General features: G+C 39.2%; 1 protein-coding gene and 1 long non-coding RNA gene across 3 annotated transcripts in view; both read left to right on the top strand.

The window, feature by feature from the left end:
* ANO2 (anoctamin 2) overlaps nt 1-10,443 on the top strand; it is a 105,211-nt gene extending 94,768 nt beyond the window's left edge. For both annotated transcript variants that reach the window (XM_032440933.2, XM_085522232.1), the window contains 2 exons: nt 7,850-7,955; nt 9,030-10,443. In XM_032440933.2, coding sequence (XP_032296824.2) covers nt 7,850-7,955; nt 9,030-9,311 — 388 coding nt within the window. In that variant the 3' untranslated portion in view covers nt 9,312-10,443. The remainder of the gene's footprint in view (nt 1-7,849; nt 7,956-9,029) is intronic.
* Nucleotides 10,444-10,756: 313 nt separating this feature from the next.
* LOC146762479 (uncharacterized) lies at nt 10,757-14,659 on the top strand. The gene is made up of 2 exons (XR_014936566.1): nt 10,757-12,756; nt 14,379-14,659. It is a non-coding gene; the product is annotated as an uncharacterized LOC146762479 (long non-coding RNA).
* The last annotated feature ends 4,113 nt before the right edge of the window (nt 14,660-18,772 follow it).

Consider the following 18,772-nt stretch of genomic DNA (forward strand, 5'->3'; position numbering starts at 1 on the left):
AAGGCTATCCAGAATTGAGCCCCATGGTCAGTGTTGCAGTCAACAGCCTGGCACGCCTTCCTTTTGGATGCACTTGGAACACTGTATTAACTTCTACAGTTGCAAGAAATCATTGCAGAATTTCCACTTTCATTTCCCTTAGAAGGAGAGCTTTAATTTGTATAGTTTTTATTACACAGATGTAGATTGTATCCTTTGTTGTGACACACAGATTGGTTCTTGTACATCCTCTCTCTTTTTCCTGATATATGCCATGGAATTTGAATTTGATATTCCTGACAGAAAACATCTGTAACTCTCCTAGTCCCAAAGCTAGTTTCACCTCTATGTTTCCCAACCTTTCTCCAACTCAGATTTTGGGTCTCCTGCTTTAATTGCACAGTCTTACTCAGAGATCAGATTTTGACTACAGTGCAAAACAGGTGGGATTCTGAAAATCTGTCAGTGTATTCTCTCAAATCAGTGGCAAAGCAGGGTTGAACAACTAACTACCAAGAAGAGCAGAATGATGAGACAAATTTTACAGGTGAAATTCACATCAGATGCACATTTCCTTGCAATATATGTTAATTGAATCCTGAGATACTAGCAGAAAATACTGCTAGTTACTGAAGATATAATTGAGTGTTTTCTTAATAAAACTTCAGAATTCTCCATGTCATTACTTGACTTCATTCTCACTGACAAATCTGTTTTCAATATACAGATAGATTTCTCCCATTATTACTTCCAGTGATTCATATATTTCTGCATCCATAACTTTTAAAATAAATTATATTTAGAGAGTAGATATAGATCTCTAAGGCAGACAGATATTTTAATAGGATTGAAGCTAAGTTATGACTATTTATCTCTTCTACAAATCTTCAAGAGACACCCTCAGTGTGACATGGAAGGCTTGTAACTGAAGCTAAATAGAGTGCACTTTTCTGTCTTGCCAAGGCTTTTTCTTCTTAGAGTTCTTGAGGGGAAAAAATCTGGAGGGAAAAAAAAAAAAAAACATAAACCCAACAACAACAACAAAAACCCATACATTTCAATTCAATAACTGAATAAATAATAAAATTTGTCTTACTTGTTGAGTTAACTCTTCTAAAATTAGACAGAAACAAGCAGCCATCTTAAAGCAAAGAGAGAAACTTACTTTGTAATTAGGCTTCCAGCTCTGGTTCTGTAAATTGCTCTCCAGGGCAGTCTACCTCTTTTCATTGATTATCTAAGGGATCATATTCTAACTAGATTACTGAAGTAGATAGAAATGTTCTCTTCCTTCTATATGATTGCACATTTCTGAATTAAGACAACGTATCTAATTGCTACTAGATCAATTTTTACCATTCTAATCTTTCTGATTGAAAACAGCCCTTCAGCGAGGGACCTGGTGGATGAACAGCTGGACATGGGCCAGCATTGTGCTCTTACAGCCCAGGTCAACATTATCCTGGGCTATGTAGAAAGAAGAGTGGCTCACAAAGAGAGGGAGGTGATTGTCCCCTTTGCTCTGTTGTTGTGAGGCCTCATCTGAGTACTGGGTCTAGGCCTGGGGCCCCCTGTAAAGGAAGGATGTGCAGCTGTTGGATTGGGTCCAGAGGAGAGCCATGGAGGTGTTCAGAGGTCTGGAGCACCTCTCCTATGATGTAAGGTTGAGGGAGCTGGGCTTGTTTAGCCTGGTTAAGAAAAAACTCCAGAGATCCCTTATTGTGGTCTTCCAGTACTTTTACACAGTCCAGTAGTAAAAGGACAAAGGGCAAAGGGTTTAAACTAAAAGAGGGGATATTTAGATTAGATTTTAGGAAAAAATTCTTTACTCAGAGTGTGGTGAGGTATGGGAGCAGGTTATGGAGTTCTGTATGCCTCATCTCTGAAGGCAATCGAGGCCACATTGGATGTATCCTGGACAGTCTGATCTAGTGTCTTACTAACTTACAAATGATAGGAGAGTTGGAACTAGATGATCCTTGATGTCCCTTCCAACCCAAACCATTCTATGATTCTTTGATTTTCTTAGGAAATAATGAGCTTTGCTTAAATTGCTTTAGATGGGGTGGAAGGAAATTTTTAATGAGGCCTACAAATCAATACCCATCTTACATAAAATATTAAATATTTCAATGAAATGATTTGTGAGAAGAAAATCTAGAAGTTGGTGTAGTCTGCATATGCTTATCTTCCACTCCTGCACAGGCAAAATATAAACATGCTTAGGATCACACTGATATTAAGCAGTGGTATTTGTCTCACTTGGCTGTAATTCACAGAAGATATTCTTTTCCATTACCTTCATGGTCAGTGGAGGCAGAGTAAATGCAGAGAGAAGTCTGTCCCTCTATCTTGGGTACCTCTCTTAAGATTCCCTATAGAATGTACCTACTTTGACTGCAGACAAAGGCTAGATGAGAGTGCACATCGATATGATTACTAACTTTTAGGCGGTTAAGGAAAGAACAGAGCAGGAAATTCATTCCCAGTCATAGGAACTTCAGTAAAGGAATCTGTGCTGCTTCTTATGTGGTCAGATAAGAGCTGGGAGCAGTCAAAAAGAGAAAAAAAAGCTCTCCAGCAGATAAAAGTACTTGTGGTAGACAAGGTAAAACATCTTAAGCTTCAGGGCTCTCCTCTTTCTCTGCTCATTTTTCTGTTCCCGTGAGCTCTGCTATTTCCTGTGTTAGTATTTGCTGAGTTACTGCTTAGCATTGCGTTAAGCATGAAAGTGTGCAGCATCTCTATACTTGTTTCACCCACTTGTAAGACTGTATAGCTCTTCATTGCTCTCACTTCTTAGCACATTTTAACTTGTATTACAGAATTAGTGTGTATTTTTCTTCAGCAAATATCTTCATCCATTTGAACCTCTTACTTTGTTGTGACTTTGCTGTATTAACTTTGCAGCTGCTTACCTGGTCTCAGTCACTGGACTCTGCTTCTGGAGTATGACTCTACCAGTGTATCTGGAAATTCACTTCTTCGATTACTGTGTGTTTAATGGAGGAGGTGAAATATGGGGAGAAAGGAATAATGCACACTTGGTAGAAAAGTAGTCACTACCTGGGAATATCAGGTCTGTGATACCATTTAATGAATAAATAAATAGATTGCAAATACACCCACATACTACTCTGAATGAGAAACAACTATGAGAGTATTTCTGTTTCCTTACCAGGAAAGAGTTATGAAAAGATATCCACTCATTGTTTTGCATTATCAGCCACCTCATTTGCATCTTACCTAAGTCACAAATTTGTATGGAACTATGACTGTGATAAATCATGAGGTATATCACTTGTGTGCCAGGACACAGGCAACACTCTCTGTCCCATAACCAAGAAATCTGTTTTTCTGCTTGTCACGGGTTACCTAGATTTACTTGTGCCTGTGACAGGGGGCAGCCACCCCATAGGGCCCCTGGCCCGAAAAGGAAGGGAGAAGGGGAATGGGAAAAAAGAAAAGCGGAGGCAATCTAAGGAGGAAAACTTATTTTACTAAATATGATATCGGAATACAAGATAACACAATATAATACAATATGATTGAGGCTAATAAATCAAACAAAACAGAGAGAGAGAGTCCCAGAAAACCGAGAGGCCTACTGTGAACTCCAGGCGACATGGCTGGAATGCTTCTCACTCCCCAAGAGTCCGAGAGAGAGAGAGAACTCCAGCCTGGGAGCGAGATTATATATGTCCTCCTCCCATGACTTATCTCTGGCTGTGACATCCTCTGGGATACATAGTTTTCTTCTGAGAACTGAGTATTCGGGTTTTTAATGGTCCATACTGCACATGATGTTATGATGTGGAATATTGACAGCAAAATTACAAAACCATGACACTGCTTCTAGCAAGTATGTTGGGAGCAAGTGGACCTCTTAGATTTCTGTGATCTCTAGAGATAAATGTGGTCAAAATAAGGCTGAATTTTTCTCTTTACTGGCAATGCCTGAGATTAAGGTATCATAAAAATACAAACAGCAAACCAAAAACAGCTCTCATCAAAAATCCGGAATACATTCTTGAATATTTTGAGCAGCATTTTATACAGTGATGTGAATTCTTTAGTGCTGCTTCCAAATAAACGTTACTGTAGCACCAATCTGACACACTGTATTATGTGTTTTTGTGTTTTGTTTTTTTTTCAGAGCAAAATAGCTGAAGGCAAGTTAAAAGCAAACCTTGCTATGTTATGTGATATAACTCTAGTCCTTTTAATCTTTATAATTAGGTATGATAATGGAGTCCATAAAAACATTCTAGTTACATTGAAAAGAAAAATGCAGAAAATAGGGTCATTACAAGGACTTTTCCCTTAACATAACTCTGTTTCAATACTGAGCACATTTATTAAATGTCTTTGAAATAATTACTTTCCTTAATGTTCTGGGATTCATCTCACCTACACCCAGTGATCAGTATTGGCTTCTAACGTTTTCCCTGAACAATTCTTACATACCTCTGCACTGATGAAACACTACTTCCTATTGATTCAGTAATGCTGTCTTCAATTTCTAGTTAAACACTGGCTTAAAAAGGAAACTAAACAGATCAGCTTATTTAGATTAGATTCACTTCCTGTTCCAACTACCTACCCACAATTCTGATTATTTCTGTCTTTCTTTCATGACAGTCTACTTGTTAACTATTTCTTTCTTTCTCTGCATATTTCTTTTACCTCTGGCTGCATATCAGTTTTTGTCTAAGTGATGCCTGATTTCTTCATTTGTCTTCACTTAACTTCCCCAACATCTCTCTACTTTCAGTGTGCATTTCACAGAATCACAGAATTGTAGGGGTTGGAAGGGACCTCAAGAAATCATCGAGTCCAACCCCCCTGCCAAAGCAGGTTCCATACACCAGGTCACACAGGTAGGCGTCCAGGTGGGTCTTGAATATCTCCAGAGAAGGAGACTCCACAACACCCCTGGGCAGCCTGTTCCAGTGCTCTGTCACCCTCACCGTAAAGAACTTCTTGCGCACATTCATGCGGAACTTCCTATGCTCCAGTTTCTGGCTGGTCCTGTCTTCACACACTGCTGAAAAGAATCTGGCCTCACTACTTTGCCCCCCACACCTTAGATATTTATAGACCTGGATCAGGTCCCCTCTCAGTCTTCTTTTCTCAAGGCTAAACAGACCCAGTTCATTCAGCCTTTCTTCATAGGAGAGATGCTCCAGGCCCTTCACCATCTTTGTGGCCCTCCGCTGGACTCTTTCCAAGAGATCCCTGTCTTTTTTGTACTGAGGAGCCCAGAAGTGGACACAATATTCCAGATGAGGCCTCACCAGGGCAGAGTAGAGGGGGAGGATCACCTCCCTCGACCTGCTGGCCATGCTTTTTTTAATGCACCCCAGAATGCCATTGGCCTTTTTGGCCATGAGATCACACTGCTGGATCATGGCCAACCTGTCATCCACCAGGACACCCCGGTCCCTCTATGCAGAGCTCCTCTCCAGCAGGTCGTCCCCCAGCCTGTACTGGTGCATGCAATTATTCTTCCCTATGTGCAAGACTCTATACTTGCTTTAGTTAAACCTCATTCAGTTTCTTACTGCCCAGCTCTCCAGCCTGTCCAGGTCTCACTGAATGGCAGCACAGCCTTCAGGCATGTCAGCCAATCCTCTTGGTGTTGTAACATCAGCAAACTTGCTGAGGGTGGCCACTATCCCCTCATCAAGGTCACTGATGAAGATGGTGAACAAGACAACTGTCTTTATTCTGCAATCTATTCTTAAATTATATTGATTACTTTTTTTTTTTTTTTTTAAAGTGGAGTTTGGAGTTTTTTGCTCTGTAAAATGCATCAGCTGTTTGCTCCCTATAGCATACATTTTGAATGAAGTATTTTAAAAGCAAAGAATTGAAGACCTATGTTATTAAAGTTTTTCATGCTATAAAATAATTAAAAAGGTAAATGGCTAGCCAGGACCCACATATCTTTTCTGTAGTTCTGACAACACATCCTTTCACCATTAATCATTTGCTAGTGTTCTGCTGACTGCTGATTCAGCATCAGAAGCAGCAGAATTTCCCACTTGGCCAGGTGACATTTTCACAGGATCTGATATTCTGCAATACTTGTATGGTTTGTGAATCTCCAAATACATTAAATGGAAAACCCACCACAGCTGGTGACATTTCCAGGTGAAGTTTTGCTCAGTTCCAAGACTGGAATTGGTGTATAGTGCTAGACCAACAAACTTGGTAGCTTTCCTTGGCTTTGTTATTCAAGCAGGTTAAATTCAATAAATTAAATTCAGTACCTCTAGCCCTCACTGCAACCCTGTTACAATGGTTTGAGTAGCAAATGGGATTACATGTACAAAAATTGCACGGGGAAATCCCACAGTGTAGGCATAGAACAGGGCCAAATACAAACCCAAGATAAGATAAGAATGAAAGCTGGGATACTTTGTATGCTGGGATACTGTGTATACATGGAGTAGTACTGCACTCTAACCCAAACCAGGTACTGCTTCCATAAATTAAAAGCAAACCTCTTCTAAATTTTATTCCTCCTCTCCCTCCTCCTTTTCTGCATCATTGGTTGTAACCTAGGTACCTTCTGCAAAAGGTGAAACCCAGAGTTACATCCAGCATTTTGCACTGAATTACTTATGAGTTTTTGTTGTTGTTGTTTGATTATTTTTTGTAAACATATAATTTAATATGTAAAAATACTTGTGGACAGAATCTGAAGGCTCCTCTTCTGATGGAGGCATTTCTACAATCTAATGAATCCTACTGTCAGGAAGAGTTTTGTGGTATTCATTCCATCACTCCTAGCCAAACACTATGAACAGCATTCAGTTGTTTCTGTTAAGAAACAATTTAAGGGCACAATTTCTGTGTAGTTATAATTTTCAGCTGTGACTTTTACTTACCAATGTGGAGCAATACATAAATCTTTTCTGTTGAATTGGTCTCCTCAACCTCTCCTTTTTTTTTTTTTTTTTTTTTTTTTTGCTTAACTCCTATCAGTTTGTTCCTTTTATGTCTTTTTATGTCTGTTGTTGATACATTCACAAATAATACAGACTTGTTGCCATACTTTGCTATATTTCAAACTTTTGCCAACCAGCTGACCACTACAAGCTATTTTTATTGCATATACTTTCAACATTTATGCTTTCAAAGATCCTTCAGTTGTTTTATTTTTATTTATGTTTTCCCAGATTCTGCTTACTGTGTTTCCTGTCCATATTTCTTATTGCTTTCTGTATTTCCTGCCATTTGCAAAACTTTCCAGTTTAATAGAAATCTGTGATTTCTATTAGTCTATTTATTTCCAAATGATTCATACATGGTGATACTAAAAGCATCAGTCTTTGCACTATTAAGGCTCTGTTTTATCTTGTCTAAGGCGAGTCAGATGTTTTAGGAAGTGTCTTTCTTGTGGCTTTTATATGGTTTTCTTTTGTCATTTATGCAAAGGCAGGAACCACAAGGATGTGAGTTGGATATTACATTGGATAATTTACTCCCAAATTGATCTTAGTTGTGATGAATACAAGCTTGTATCTTTTCCTCTAAGAAAGCCTTGGTCTGTCTTTCTGCTTAAGTTTCAACACTTTATCCCCTGTATACTGAGATCAATTTACAAAATAAATAATGCGTTTTGAATTCAGAAAAATCTGCAAATATCTGACACTAGAATACTGTTCTGTTCTTGGTTACATTCAGTGTCAATAGCCCAGCTCTAATTCTAGACTTGTATTTCATAATAGAGTTTAAAGCGGGAACTTCTGGAAGTTTTCATTTGTTAGATTTTGTGATTGGAAAATTGTGCTAATCAACGTAGTTGGTACAGTAAAATATTGCTGGAATTGTGAGGCAAATGAATTGTTTTCATTGACAGGTTTAAAGATTACAGAGAACCACCTTGGTCCCAAAATCAGTATGAGTTTTCTAAACAGTACTGGGCAGTCCTATCTGCTCGCTTGGCTTTTGTTATTCTATTTCAGGTAAGTCTGTTAAGCTATGCAATTTTCTTTACAGGAATATTATGATAAATAGATTGAAAGGCACATACCAAATAAGCCCATCTTCAATAGAGTTTCTCTGCTTGCATATACTCAAAACATTTTGCTTGTACTCAGTTCACTGGTCTTTCTGCAGTGCTGTTAGGCTGCAGCAAATATTCTCCCTTTGGAGCAGCGTGGCACAGTTCCTTAATTTTCTCTCCCTTCATGGAAGAGCAGTTAGACAGCCTGCACAGTATCTTGAACATTTCAAGTAAGTAGACTGTCTCAGAGTCAACGCATAAATACTATCTAGGCTTGTGAAACATTGTTTTTTACACATAGCAAGAAATAAACACAAGTAATGAATCCTCTGAGATCTTTTGTTACTTTCTACAGTTCAATGGAATACATTCTCCCTCACTGTGGAAAGTTCATTGGTTCATTGATTAGCTTTCATGGCTTATATTCTGAATGGCAAGAACCTTCTGTACTCCTTCTTTACCTGGGATCTCTCGACAGTTTAATCAGTGTCATCCCTGACACTGAAATCTGCCTGTCTTTTCACCTGTCAATATTCCTAAGTGTGTCTGAGAGTCTTGCCTGGTTTACATTGCCATCTTCTCCTTCTTTGCTCTGACTTCAGTAGTTTTTCACCATGACCTGCCAGACATTTAAAGCCAAATGGGTATGGTGTAGGAAGGTGCTTCCAGTAATCCTGCTCTTCAGTAATGGATTCTGAACCATCCTCAACAAACTTGATGTTGAGAACTGAGAACTGAGAACCTCTGTAAGGAATAAGACTATTTTAACTATTTAGGCCATTTGTTTGATGAATCCAAGTCAAACCCTTTTTCATTCTGACTGAAACGTTTAAATCAGTCTTACCACCGAGATGGAGCTGCATACAAATGCTAGTGATTTTCTGAAAGAAGGCCATCATCAACTATATAATAGTATGTGACTTCAGGAAAGTGTGGTTGATATGTGCATCATACCTATAGTTCAGGTTTGGTTTTGCTTTAGGGGAAGTGTTTTGTGTTATACCTTCTTTCACATATGTTTCTCTGATTGCAGAACTTGGTGATGTTCCTCAGTATTTTGGTTGACTGGATGATTCCTGACATCCCCAAGGACATCAGTGAACAAATAAAAAAGGAGAAAAGTGTGCTTGTTGACTTCTTCTTGAAGGAAGAACATGAAAAACTGAAACTGGTTGAAAGCTTTATCACACATGACAAGCGCAAACACAAAAGTGGGGCCGGAGACCAAAGAATCCGAGCTGCAAGCTTATCTCAGTTTAATCAGAGTCAGAAAGGCAGCATTGCCTCATTCAGCTCACAGCACACAGTAGTATAACTCCATAAGGAGAATAACCACTGCAATAACTTTTTACTGTGTGATGTGATTCTGAAAAAAGCAAGGGAGGGAGAGTCAGTTAAGGAAGAAATTGAGCAAAAAAGGATACTTCTTTTTCTTTCTTAGAAACTACATATATAAGTGTCTCTATTACATTTTATATGTTATCTGAGCTTCTACATTTTCCGAGTTTACCAGTACAGGATATGGGCTATGTTAGGTCTATATCTGGTCCCCATGGTGATGCATGTTAACTGAGTAGGTCAGCAGGAGTGCTCCTCACTTACACAGTCCTTGAATACATTCCCTGTGGGGAATGGGGGATGGAAGGGGTACTTCTGCCCTGATTCCTGTCTTTTGGCAGATCTGAACAACTATAATGAAATGTGCCTTCCTAACTTGTACTGCCACTTATTGATGTCATGATAGAGCATTCAGGGCCACTGGTAAGTGCACCGAGCTTTGAGAACAGAAGGAACTGAAAATAACTGAGGACTTCCTATATATTTCCACATATACCATGTTTTGCTTTGCAGGAGACTGAACGTGTGTGATAATAAGCAGAAGCCATAGTGTATGCATCAGAATTAAGTAAAGCTGCTAGAACTAGAAAGCTCATTGTTATTCATCATCCTGAACAAAAAAACAAAACAGAACAAAACAACAACAACAACGACAACAACAACAACAAAAAAACCCCCACAAAACTGCATGTTTGATTCTTCTATCACATAAACTTAATTCAGACAGTATATATATATATATTTGTGGGCAGTACTATATTACTTCTCTTCTTATATGCATTTTCCAAAGCAAGTGTTTTAAAGCCTTCCTGAAACAATGTAATGAATATAAACTATTGGCAGTGTGTATATTTGGTATTTGTGATTCCAATAGATAGGAAAGTTATAGCAAACTGTTATTTTTAAATATAATTTTTGTACTATTATGAATACTTCTAAGTCGCCTGCAGACAGATGAACAGTCAAGCAAAAACTTCAGAATGTTTTAATCTCCTTTTCTTTTTCCAGATAGGTGGAAGTACAAGCATTGTTTAGAATGAGTTTTACAAGTTACATCATTCTTTTTCCAGTAACAAACTGGATGCAACACAGTCAAAGTTAAGGCTCTTTGTAAAACTATTTCTGCACACTTTCTTTCAACCCAGGAAATACCCTCCTGCCTTTTTAAAAATTCCTAGTCACTTTAAAAAAAATAAATAAATAAATAAGAAGAAAAGAAAAAAAAAACCATCCCAAAGTTGAATGTATTAGGCACAGAATTTCCCTAACAAGGAACTGAAGTGCTTTCTGTGATAATGTGTTTCTAGATTTCCTAGCAAAAGGAACTAGAGAAGCAGGCAGATGTACCCTGATGCTCTGAATTTTCTCCTGAGATTTATATATCTCACGCAAACAAGGCTGGGAAAGAGGCACTGCAGCAAACACAGCTGATGTCCAGATTTGGACCTACTACGATATCACAAGCAGGACATACAGCTCAGTTATCTTTACCTGTGATATGCTTTCTATGTTCCTATTAACTTGAGAGTTTCTTTCACTGAAAATTCCTGCACATTTGCTGCTTGACCTCAGTCCCTGAGGACTGCATTCATTGTTACACTTCTGTGGTAGCCTCTGGATTCTTCTGATACTAATTTCCATCAGCTCCTGTAATTGTAGATCACTGATTGATCCTTTATTCATTCCCAGTTTCTAACTTTTCTTCTTTGGACAAAGAAAGACTTAATCTGATCCCTTTTCTTTAGCATACTTGTAAGTCCAGACACAAAGCATCCCCTTACTCTACACATATTTCAGAAGCAGACAATCACTACTTCAAGAGACATGCATGGAAAGCTCTCTCTAGGGAAGAAGAGAGCAGGGATGCAAGTAGAAATGCAAAGCAGTAACAAAACCTCAAAGTTTTGTGATTCCCTGCAATGAAAATGAGTTAAATCTCTGTAAAAGAAAGGAGAAAAGGTAGTAGAGAAGAAATTTGTGCAGATATCTCTAAACATTTTGTTCAGATTTTGATAGATCTGTCCAATAGTTCCAACTCTAATGTAAGAAAAAAACAAACAAACAAACAAAAAAAAAAACCAACAAATACCCACAACAGTAAGTACAAACAAATGAAAACCAACATCCCTTTGTGTGTGAATACTTAATGCCACTCAGACACAGTCACAGAATTCTGAGCCCACAGAATATTGTAAGGAAGGTTCAGCATCTTCTGCCATTCCACTAACACCTACCTGTGGGCCAGTATAGTAAAACAGGAGGCATTACTTTCAGAGCAGCCCTCAGACATCCAAAGTCATAACTCTTGACTAGGAAAGGACATTGATACATGTTTCATCTAAAAGGTCCACTGACAATGGATGAGTTATATTTCTAGCAAGAAAATGAGTACACATCTTTGTGTCTTATGTGTAACTCAACATTTATTTTAAAGGAAATGAATCTTTTTATTTTTTTTTAAATCTTTTTAAATCCTTCCCAAGCTCCTCAGTACTATCAAAACTCTGAATATTTCCCATAGTTCCCATAATCTAGAAATGTACTCAATAATTATTAATTGGTTGTTAAACTATGAATCATTTCATTAATCAATTAGCTGCCTTACTACCTTCTTCACAGTGTCAATTAAACTGTTAAAATTAAGAAGATTCCATAGCAACTCCTGAGACAGCCCAACAATACAATTTGTTCATACATAATTATCTAATTAAAACTTTATTTCTATGGAATTTTAGTCAGCTTGTTAGCACACTCCTGCAGGCTTATTTTTTTCCAATTCTTCAGGCAGTCATTAACAGCATTTATTCTACTCTCACACTATATTTTCTAAGCTGTTTCCTCTGATGTCCTAGTTCTACACAATTTTAAAATCTTGAAATTATGTCTGTCTCTAGCATGGACACCCAAGTCATGATCTTCTGGTGCAAACCTCACTAGAATCAATGGAAGTCTTCTTTCCTTTGTCTTTAGTGCGCTCCTGATCAGAGTGTTTCTTCTGTGCAATTTTGTATTCTGCTTGAATTGAAGTATATAAGAAATTAAAGAAGAATCGTGTCATCGAAGCTATTCTGATTAAAGATGTGGTAGTATATGATGCTGGTATAAATAACCATAAATAAACAAATAAAATTGGGAAGAATTTAAGAACACTGTTCTGCAACGTAGTTATATCTATATATGAAATGTAAGATATACAACTTCTGGTAAGAGAGAGTCTGTTATCATGTGTTGCAGTGGTTGAATTCAGTAAGCTCAATAAATAGGAAAGCAACGTGATCCATTATTGTGGAAAGGCATTTTTGCTGCCTTGCATATGAACCACACATTTTGGGGAAAGACTGTTCTAAGACTGCAAGTTGCACTTCTAAATTTAGAAAGAAACTGACTAAGGAGGTTGGACCAAGGAAGCAGAGATTCATCAGGTAAGCCAAGATGTAATAATTATGCTGTTCTTGTTTGAATGAAGATCTCTGTACAGTGTTAGAAGACACAAAACTTTTAGAAGTTGCCAGTATGAGATTCAAGTCCACAGCCTCATCCCTTAGTGGAGTTCCAACTATCATAATTGGATCAGTGGAAAACTGGATCAATGGATAACTGTTACTAGTGCTAGCTCTTCTAAATTCTGCAATGTAAAATGCCTTGGTCCATTCACTGTAAGTTGTTATTCTTGCATTGACTACTGTTACTAGTGTGATATGATCCTTGACAGAAATGTTGATACTGATAAAGTCTTGAATAGTTTCACTTGAAATTTTTACATCAGGGAACAAACTACTTTCTTCTTAAAGAGAAATTAAAGGAAGAAATTAGCAATTAAAAGGGAAAACAAACAAACAAAAAAAAAAACACCACAACAAAACAAAACAAACAAACAACAACAAAAAGCAATGGAGGCTTTAACTACACAAACAGGGAGAGAGGGGATTGCGTTTTCTACCCTGGAATTAAACAGAAAGCTATCCTTCCCCTAAGAAGCCAATTCTCTAATGGGATTATTTTCCAAAAATATTTTCAGTAGACACTTCTTTAAGAGAGAAACAGGAAGTCATCTTGAGCTTTCCAGATATGATGTAAACTTGCCTGCTATGTTCTAGTTTGTTTTCCATCTGTTGTGACACATATTAAAAAAAAAAAAAAAAAAAAAAAAAAAAAGTGAGAAAAATAAGGAAGATAGTTATATATGTCTAATAAAGTACAAATTAGAAACTAGGAGGAAATTATCCCTTTGCCTTTGCCTTATAGTATGTACACAAATTATGAATTTTATAGCAATTTTCAAAGTACAATTCAAATCCCAGCCAATTAATTCCTAAAATATTTTTCTGTTGATGCTGGGGGAGTTTTTCATTACTTATTTATTTGTATTTTACCACATCTAATCTTCTGGGAAACAACAACATAATTTCATAAGAATATGGAAACACTGAAGGTTGGTAGGGAGATAAACCTATAAGGATTTCTAAATATAGAAGAATATTCTTATTGTCAGAGTTCTGATTAAAAATTAAAAAAATAAACAAATAAAAGTGTGTGAAAAATACACTCTTCATTGTAAGACAAAGATATATCAACTGTAAAGATTAGATAAGGAGGTTTGTTTGTTTGTTTTTCATTTATTAACAAAAATGTTTATAAAATAAATATACAGACGTGTAGCACATACAGTGAGCCCAATTGCACAGTTATGTTACACAAAGCATGGAGGAAGGAAAATAGATGGAGAAAATACAACTGAATTTATTGGAGATTATTGTTCAGAGGGGGGAAAAGAAAAGAGCCTAATGGCAGCTCTCTCTGATCAGCTCCTCTGCTTCCCAGTATATCCTTCCTCAGCATTTGCTCTGTCCACCCCTGCTTCCCCCTTACAAACATGTTAGAAGCACTTAATGTAGGAGAATACAACTGGTGAAGCACTAACGGCTCAGATAATATGGAACACTGTGTAGGAAGAGTAAAGTATAATCCATGGGGTCACTTAGTTTGAACTTTCTGCTGTCCTACCTGACTAAACTATATTCCTCCAAACTATATGATATTTCAGCAACTTCAATGTTGTAATATAAGAAGAATTTTTACAGAGCAGCAGCCATGGATCAAGATAAGGACTTCACAGAGCAGCAGCTGCAGAGCAGAATAAACAGCATGAGAACGGACAACTCTAGGAAATGAATGAATGGCTCACGGCCTTGAAGGGGTGTTTTAGGGTTGTTATTGCAGTAGCTTTCCTCCAATTAGTGTGTGTGATTTTTGGACGCCCTCATCTGCCTGCTATAAAAGTATGGCTTTTCGGGCAATAATCAGACGCAGCTATATTTAACCATATTGGTGTGTGGCTGTTTGTCTGAGCGCACAGACCTTTTGCCTTCAGGTTCACCAATAATTGGCGCCCAACGTGGGGCACAACACTCTTATGGCTGGACCTCAGTACTTCACTGAAATGACGGGAGAGTGAAGTAGGAGGAACTGGGACCCAAGCTGGTCTGGCAGGATCTCGAAGCACCGTCCGGAGCATAGGCAGTGGGCGAACTGTGAGAGGACGGTGTTGGCTCTGCGTAGCATAAAGCTGTAAGTGTTGAGGTAGCTGGAATTGGGGTCGCATCCTGCCCTCTGCAAGCCACGATGTGGGAAGCTGAGTAGAAACTGCTCTTATGTATTCTCTCTAAGAGAGGGGAGCAGGTATCTCCTAAATGCGTATCCGAGCTGGTAAAATGGACACATTCAGGAGGTGGCACTGATGTTCAGTGTAGCCAAATGGCGAGAAATAGGGGACCTTATGTGGGACTCTGTTCTCTCAGAAAATAAGGAACACAAGCACTTGTTAGGCTTGGGTCCTACGTGGAAGCTGATTATAAATACATTGAAGAATATGCAAGCCAAGCGGCAGATTGCTGCTGCTGCAGTACTAGCTCTATCTGGACCTAGTTCTCAGTAAAGGTCAGAACTTGACTCCCTGTTACCAGGAGTTTCATACTACATTTGCTCATCAGCCTCACAAGTTAGGGCTGCTGCAGAAACCCTGAAAACTCCCTCCAGCAGATCCAGTGGCGGCTAGCGAGGAAGGTGTGGTGGGGGGGGCTGAGAGGTGTGCAGAGCAGCAAGAAGCTCCTGAGAGTGAAAGCTACTCGGATGATGGTAGGAATGAGAAAGCGTTAGAGGAAGATATTAAACCATTAACTGAGAAGCTGCGGGACTTGGAACTGCGTATGAAGGAGGTATCAGTCTCTCAGAGCGTTTCATCGATGGCTTTGTAGCCCTTGCCTATGTCGCTCCCCTCCCTCACCCCCACCTTTGCGTTGGTCTGGGGTTATTAGAGATGCAATATTGGAGGGACAGTGGCAAGCTCTGTTTCAGCTCGCTTGCCTGGTGATATGCAATCAGCAGGAAGCTGCTCGGTGGGAAGTGCATGACTGGAAATTGTTACAACAGGCTCGTAAGACTGTGACTGACTATGGGATAAAATCTGAAGCTTCTGAGCAAATAATTCAATGGACTTTCACTGAGGATGTTCAAATGCCACTGGACGCTTGTAATCTTGTGCGGTTGTTACTAACGCCATCAGAATATGTGTTTGTTCAGAAATGGACGGAAGGGCTTCAGCAAATCTGTCAAGGAGGGAATTCTTCTGACTGTTCCCCATTGCCCTTCCTCCCACCCTCGCCGTTGCACTTCGGTGCCAAAAACGGGCCATGCCAGGATTCGATCCAGGGAGCCACCCTGCCCCCAACCCCATGCTGGGGAGAAGGGAAGTCGCGACCCCACCATGCGCCCCCTCCCTTCGCTCCATCCCCGACGTTAGCTACACCTTCCGCTGCTGCTTTCCACCCCACCCACGTCACTTGCTGTGATGCTGCCTTTCTCTTCCACGTCTATGCCGTCTCTTGCTGCGTCTCTGCGGCCTGCACATAACTTCTGTCCCAGATGTATTTAACCATATTGGTGTGTGGCTGTTTGTGCTAGCGTGCAGACTTTTGCCTTCAAGTTCACTAGCACTTCGACACACTTTTCATGATATTCATGCTGCTCCTTTGACAAGTCAAAAGTTTTGTTGTCCTCAAGTAGAAAGAGCATCACAAAGAACACCTTTCGGAAGTCTCCTATGTCATCACAATCAAAGCTCACTCAACATTACTGGAAGAAATTCCATTTGTAAGACTGTGAGGTGAAAGCACTTCTAAAACATGAAAGAACAGCATAAAAAATGGCAAAATATTAAAGAAGACATCTAGAACTTTCTCTTTTGGGAAGGCTAATGAATTCACATCTGTATCCTTCATGCTGGCAATACCAATGACTTTTCTTCCCTATGAATCCAAATTTATCTCTCCACAGAGGGAATAGGCCTATCCCAACTCATGCAACTTAATCAACATGATGCCATTCCTGTGAGCACAGGTGAATCTCAAGTGAGATTTGGAAAAGAGAAACAATAAGGACTTTTGAAGTGCTGTCTGTGACCAGAAACCATGCTTTTGTATTTCACAGATATATATATTTTTTCCTCTTAAAAGGAAACTCATTACAACCATATTATCAGCCTGATTTTCTTAAAGATTAATGGTTGTGCACTCTCCTCAACTCTCTGTTATAGCAAAATGGGGATTGTCCTCTTCTCCCAAGTGACAAACAATAGGAAGAGATGTAACTGCCTTAGGTTGTGCCAGGGAAGGTTCAGGTGGATATTAGTTAAAATTTAGTCTCAGAAAGTGTGGAGGTATTGGAACAGGCTGCCCAGAGAGGCAGTGGAGTCACTGACCCTTAAGGTGTACAGGAAAAGGGTAGATGTGTCACTGAGGGACATGGGGTAGTGGGCATGGTGGTGATGAGTTCATTGTTGGACTAGAAGATCTGTTTTTTTCCAATATTGGTGATTCTATTACTTTATGATTCTGTAATTATCATATGATTTATTCATTCAAATGCCACAAAAAACTTACTGCAGTAGGTGGAGCAAGAAAGCAGAAAGAAACAGTGCCACATTCAAAGAGTAGGCAAAGTAGAGAGGTTCAGGGAACATACCTCCAACCATCAGAGAGCAAGTACTTCAAAAGCTACTTTGTGAATTCTAGTTCAGTAGAAATATTTTTCACATAACTGACATAGATGGAATTTTCCTTGGAATAGGCCTAGTAGATGAAGAAAAATAACCACTTGGGATTTTCTCTGAAACAAAGAAAATAAATTAATTGTAACTTGCCTTTTATTCTCTTGGCTTTAGTGGAGATTAGAATCACTTAATCTTTTAACAAAAGTAAATGCTTCAAGGAAGTACTGAATGAAAAAAGATTTAAATCCCCCATATGATCCTTAGCCTGTTATATTTGCTGCCATTCTCTTTAAGCTGGGCGCAGACCCTGTTTCTCTGTTTACAACTGAGTCCTGCACACACAATGTGCTGGAGGAAATCTGGCTGAAGGCCCTGCACAGGTGCAAGCCAGCTGAGCTGAAGCTCCTTAGGAACACCACAGAACCTTTGCAGCCAAAATAATGTCAGATCTTCACTGGGGATAAAATAGCTTTTCCTTCCTTTTTCCTTTGTTTTTCTTCTTTCCCTTTTTTATTTCTCTCTCTCTCTCTCTCTCTTTAATATACTTTCTAGAACACAACAATAAAACTTCATTTTTTAATTTTTTTTTTAATTTTTTTTTCCAGTGAAAATGAATCAAAAGAGCTCCTACTCTCATCAGCAAGGTTTCTTAACCATGCCTATTTATCTTGGAAGCCTCTGGCTGTTGGCCAGTAACATCCATGAAGCCTGTATCTTATCACCAACCCAGGAAATCTGTGACACTGAGTGGCAGGGAGAAAGGAATATTTACAAGCACAGCTCCAAACCTTCTAACAGTAAGGAGGATCTCCTCCCCCACCTCGGCTCTGGGAATATCAGCCCTGTTCCTCTTGTTGTTTCCCAACCTCCCTACAAGCCCTACATTGTCTTAAGTCCAACATCACTGTCCCCAGCCAGCAGATACTGTCATATAGTCACAGAATGTTTTGGGTTGAAAGGACCTTTAAGATCATCTAGTTCCAACACCCATGCTATAGTCAGGGTCACCTTCCACTAGATCAGGTTTCTCAAAGCCCTATCCAGCCTGGCCTTGAATGCTTCCAGGGAGGGGGCAGCTGCAGCCTCTCTGGACAAGCAGTTCTTGTGTCTCACCACCCTCACAGCAAAGCATTTCTTCCTAATATCTAGTCTAAGTCTACCCTCTTCCAGTTTAAAGCAATTTCCCCTCATCCCGTCACTTCATGCCATTTTAAGAAGTCCTTCCCCAGCTTTCCTGGAGGCCTCCTTCAGATACTGTAGGGTTGCTATAAGATCCTCCTGGAGCATTCTTTTCTCCAGGCTTAAGAGCACCAACTCTCTCAGACTGTTCTTGTAGAGTAAGTGCTCCAGCCCTCTGATCATGTTCATGGCTCTTCACTGGGCCTGCTTCA

This window comes from Coturnix japonica, chromosome 1, assembly GCF_054131305.1.
Source record: "Coturnix japonica strain WE chromosome 1, WE-NBRP24, whole genome shotgun sequence".
Lineage (NCBI taxonomy): Eukaryota > Metazoa > Chordata > Aves > Galliformes > Phasianidae > Coturnix > Coturnix japonica.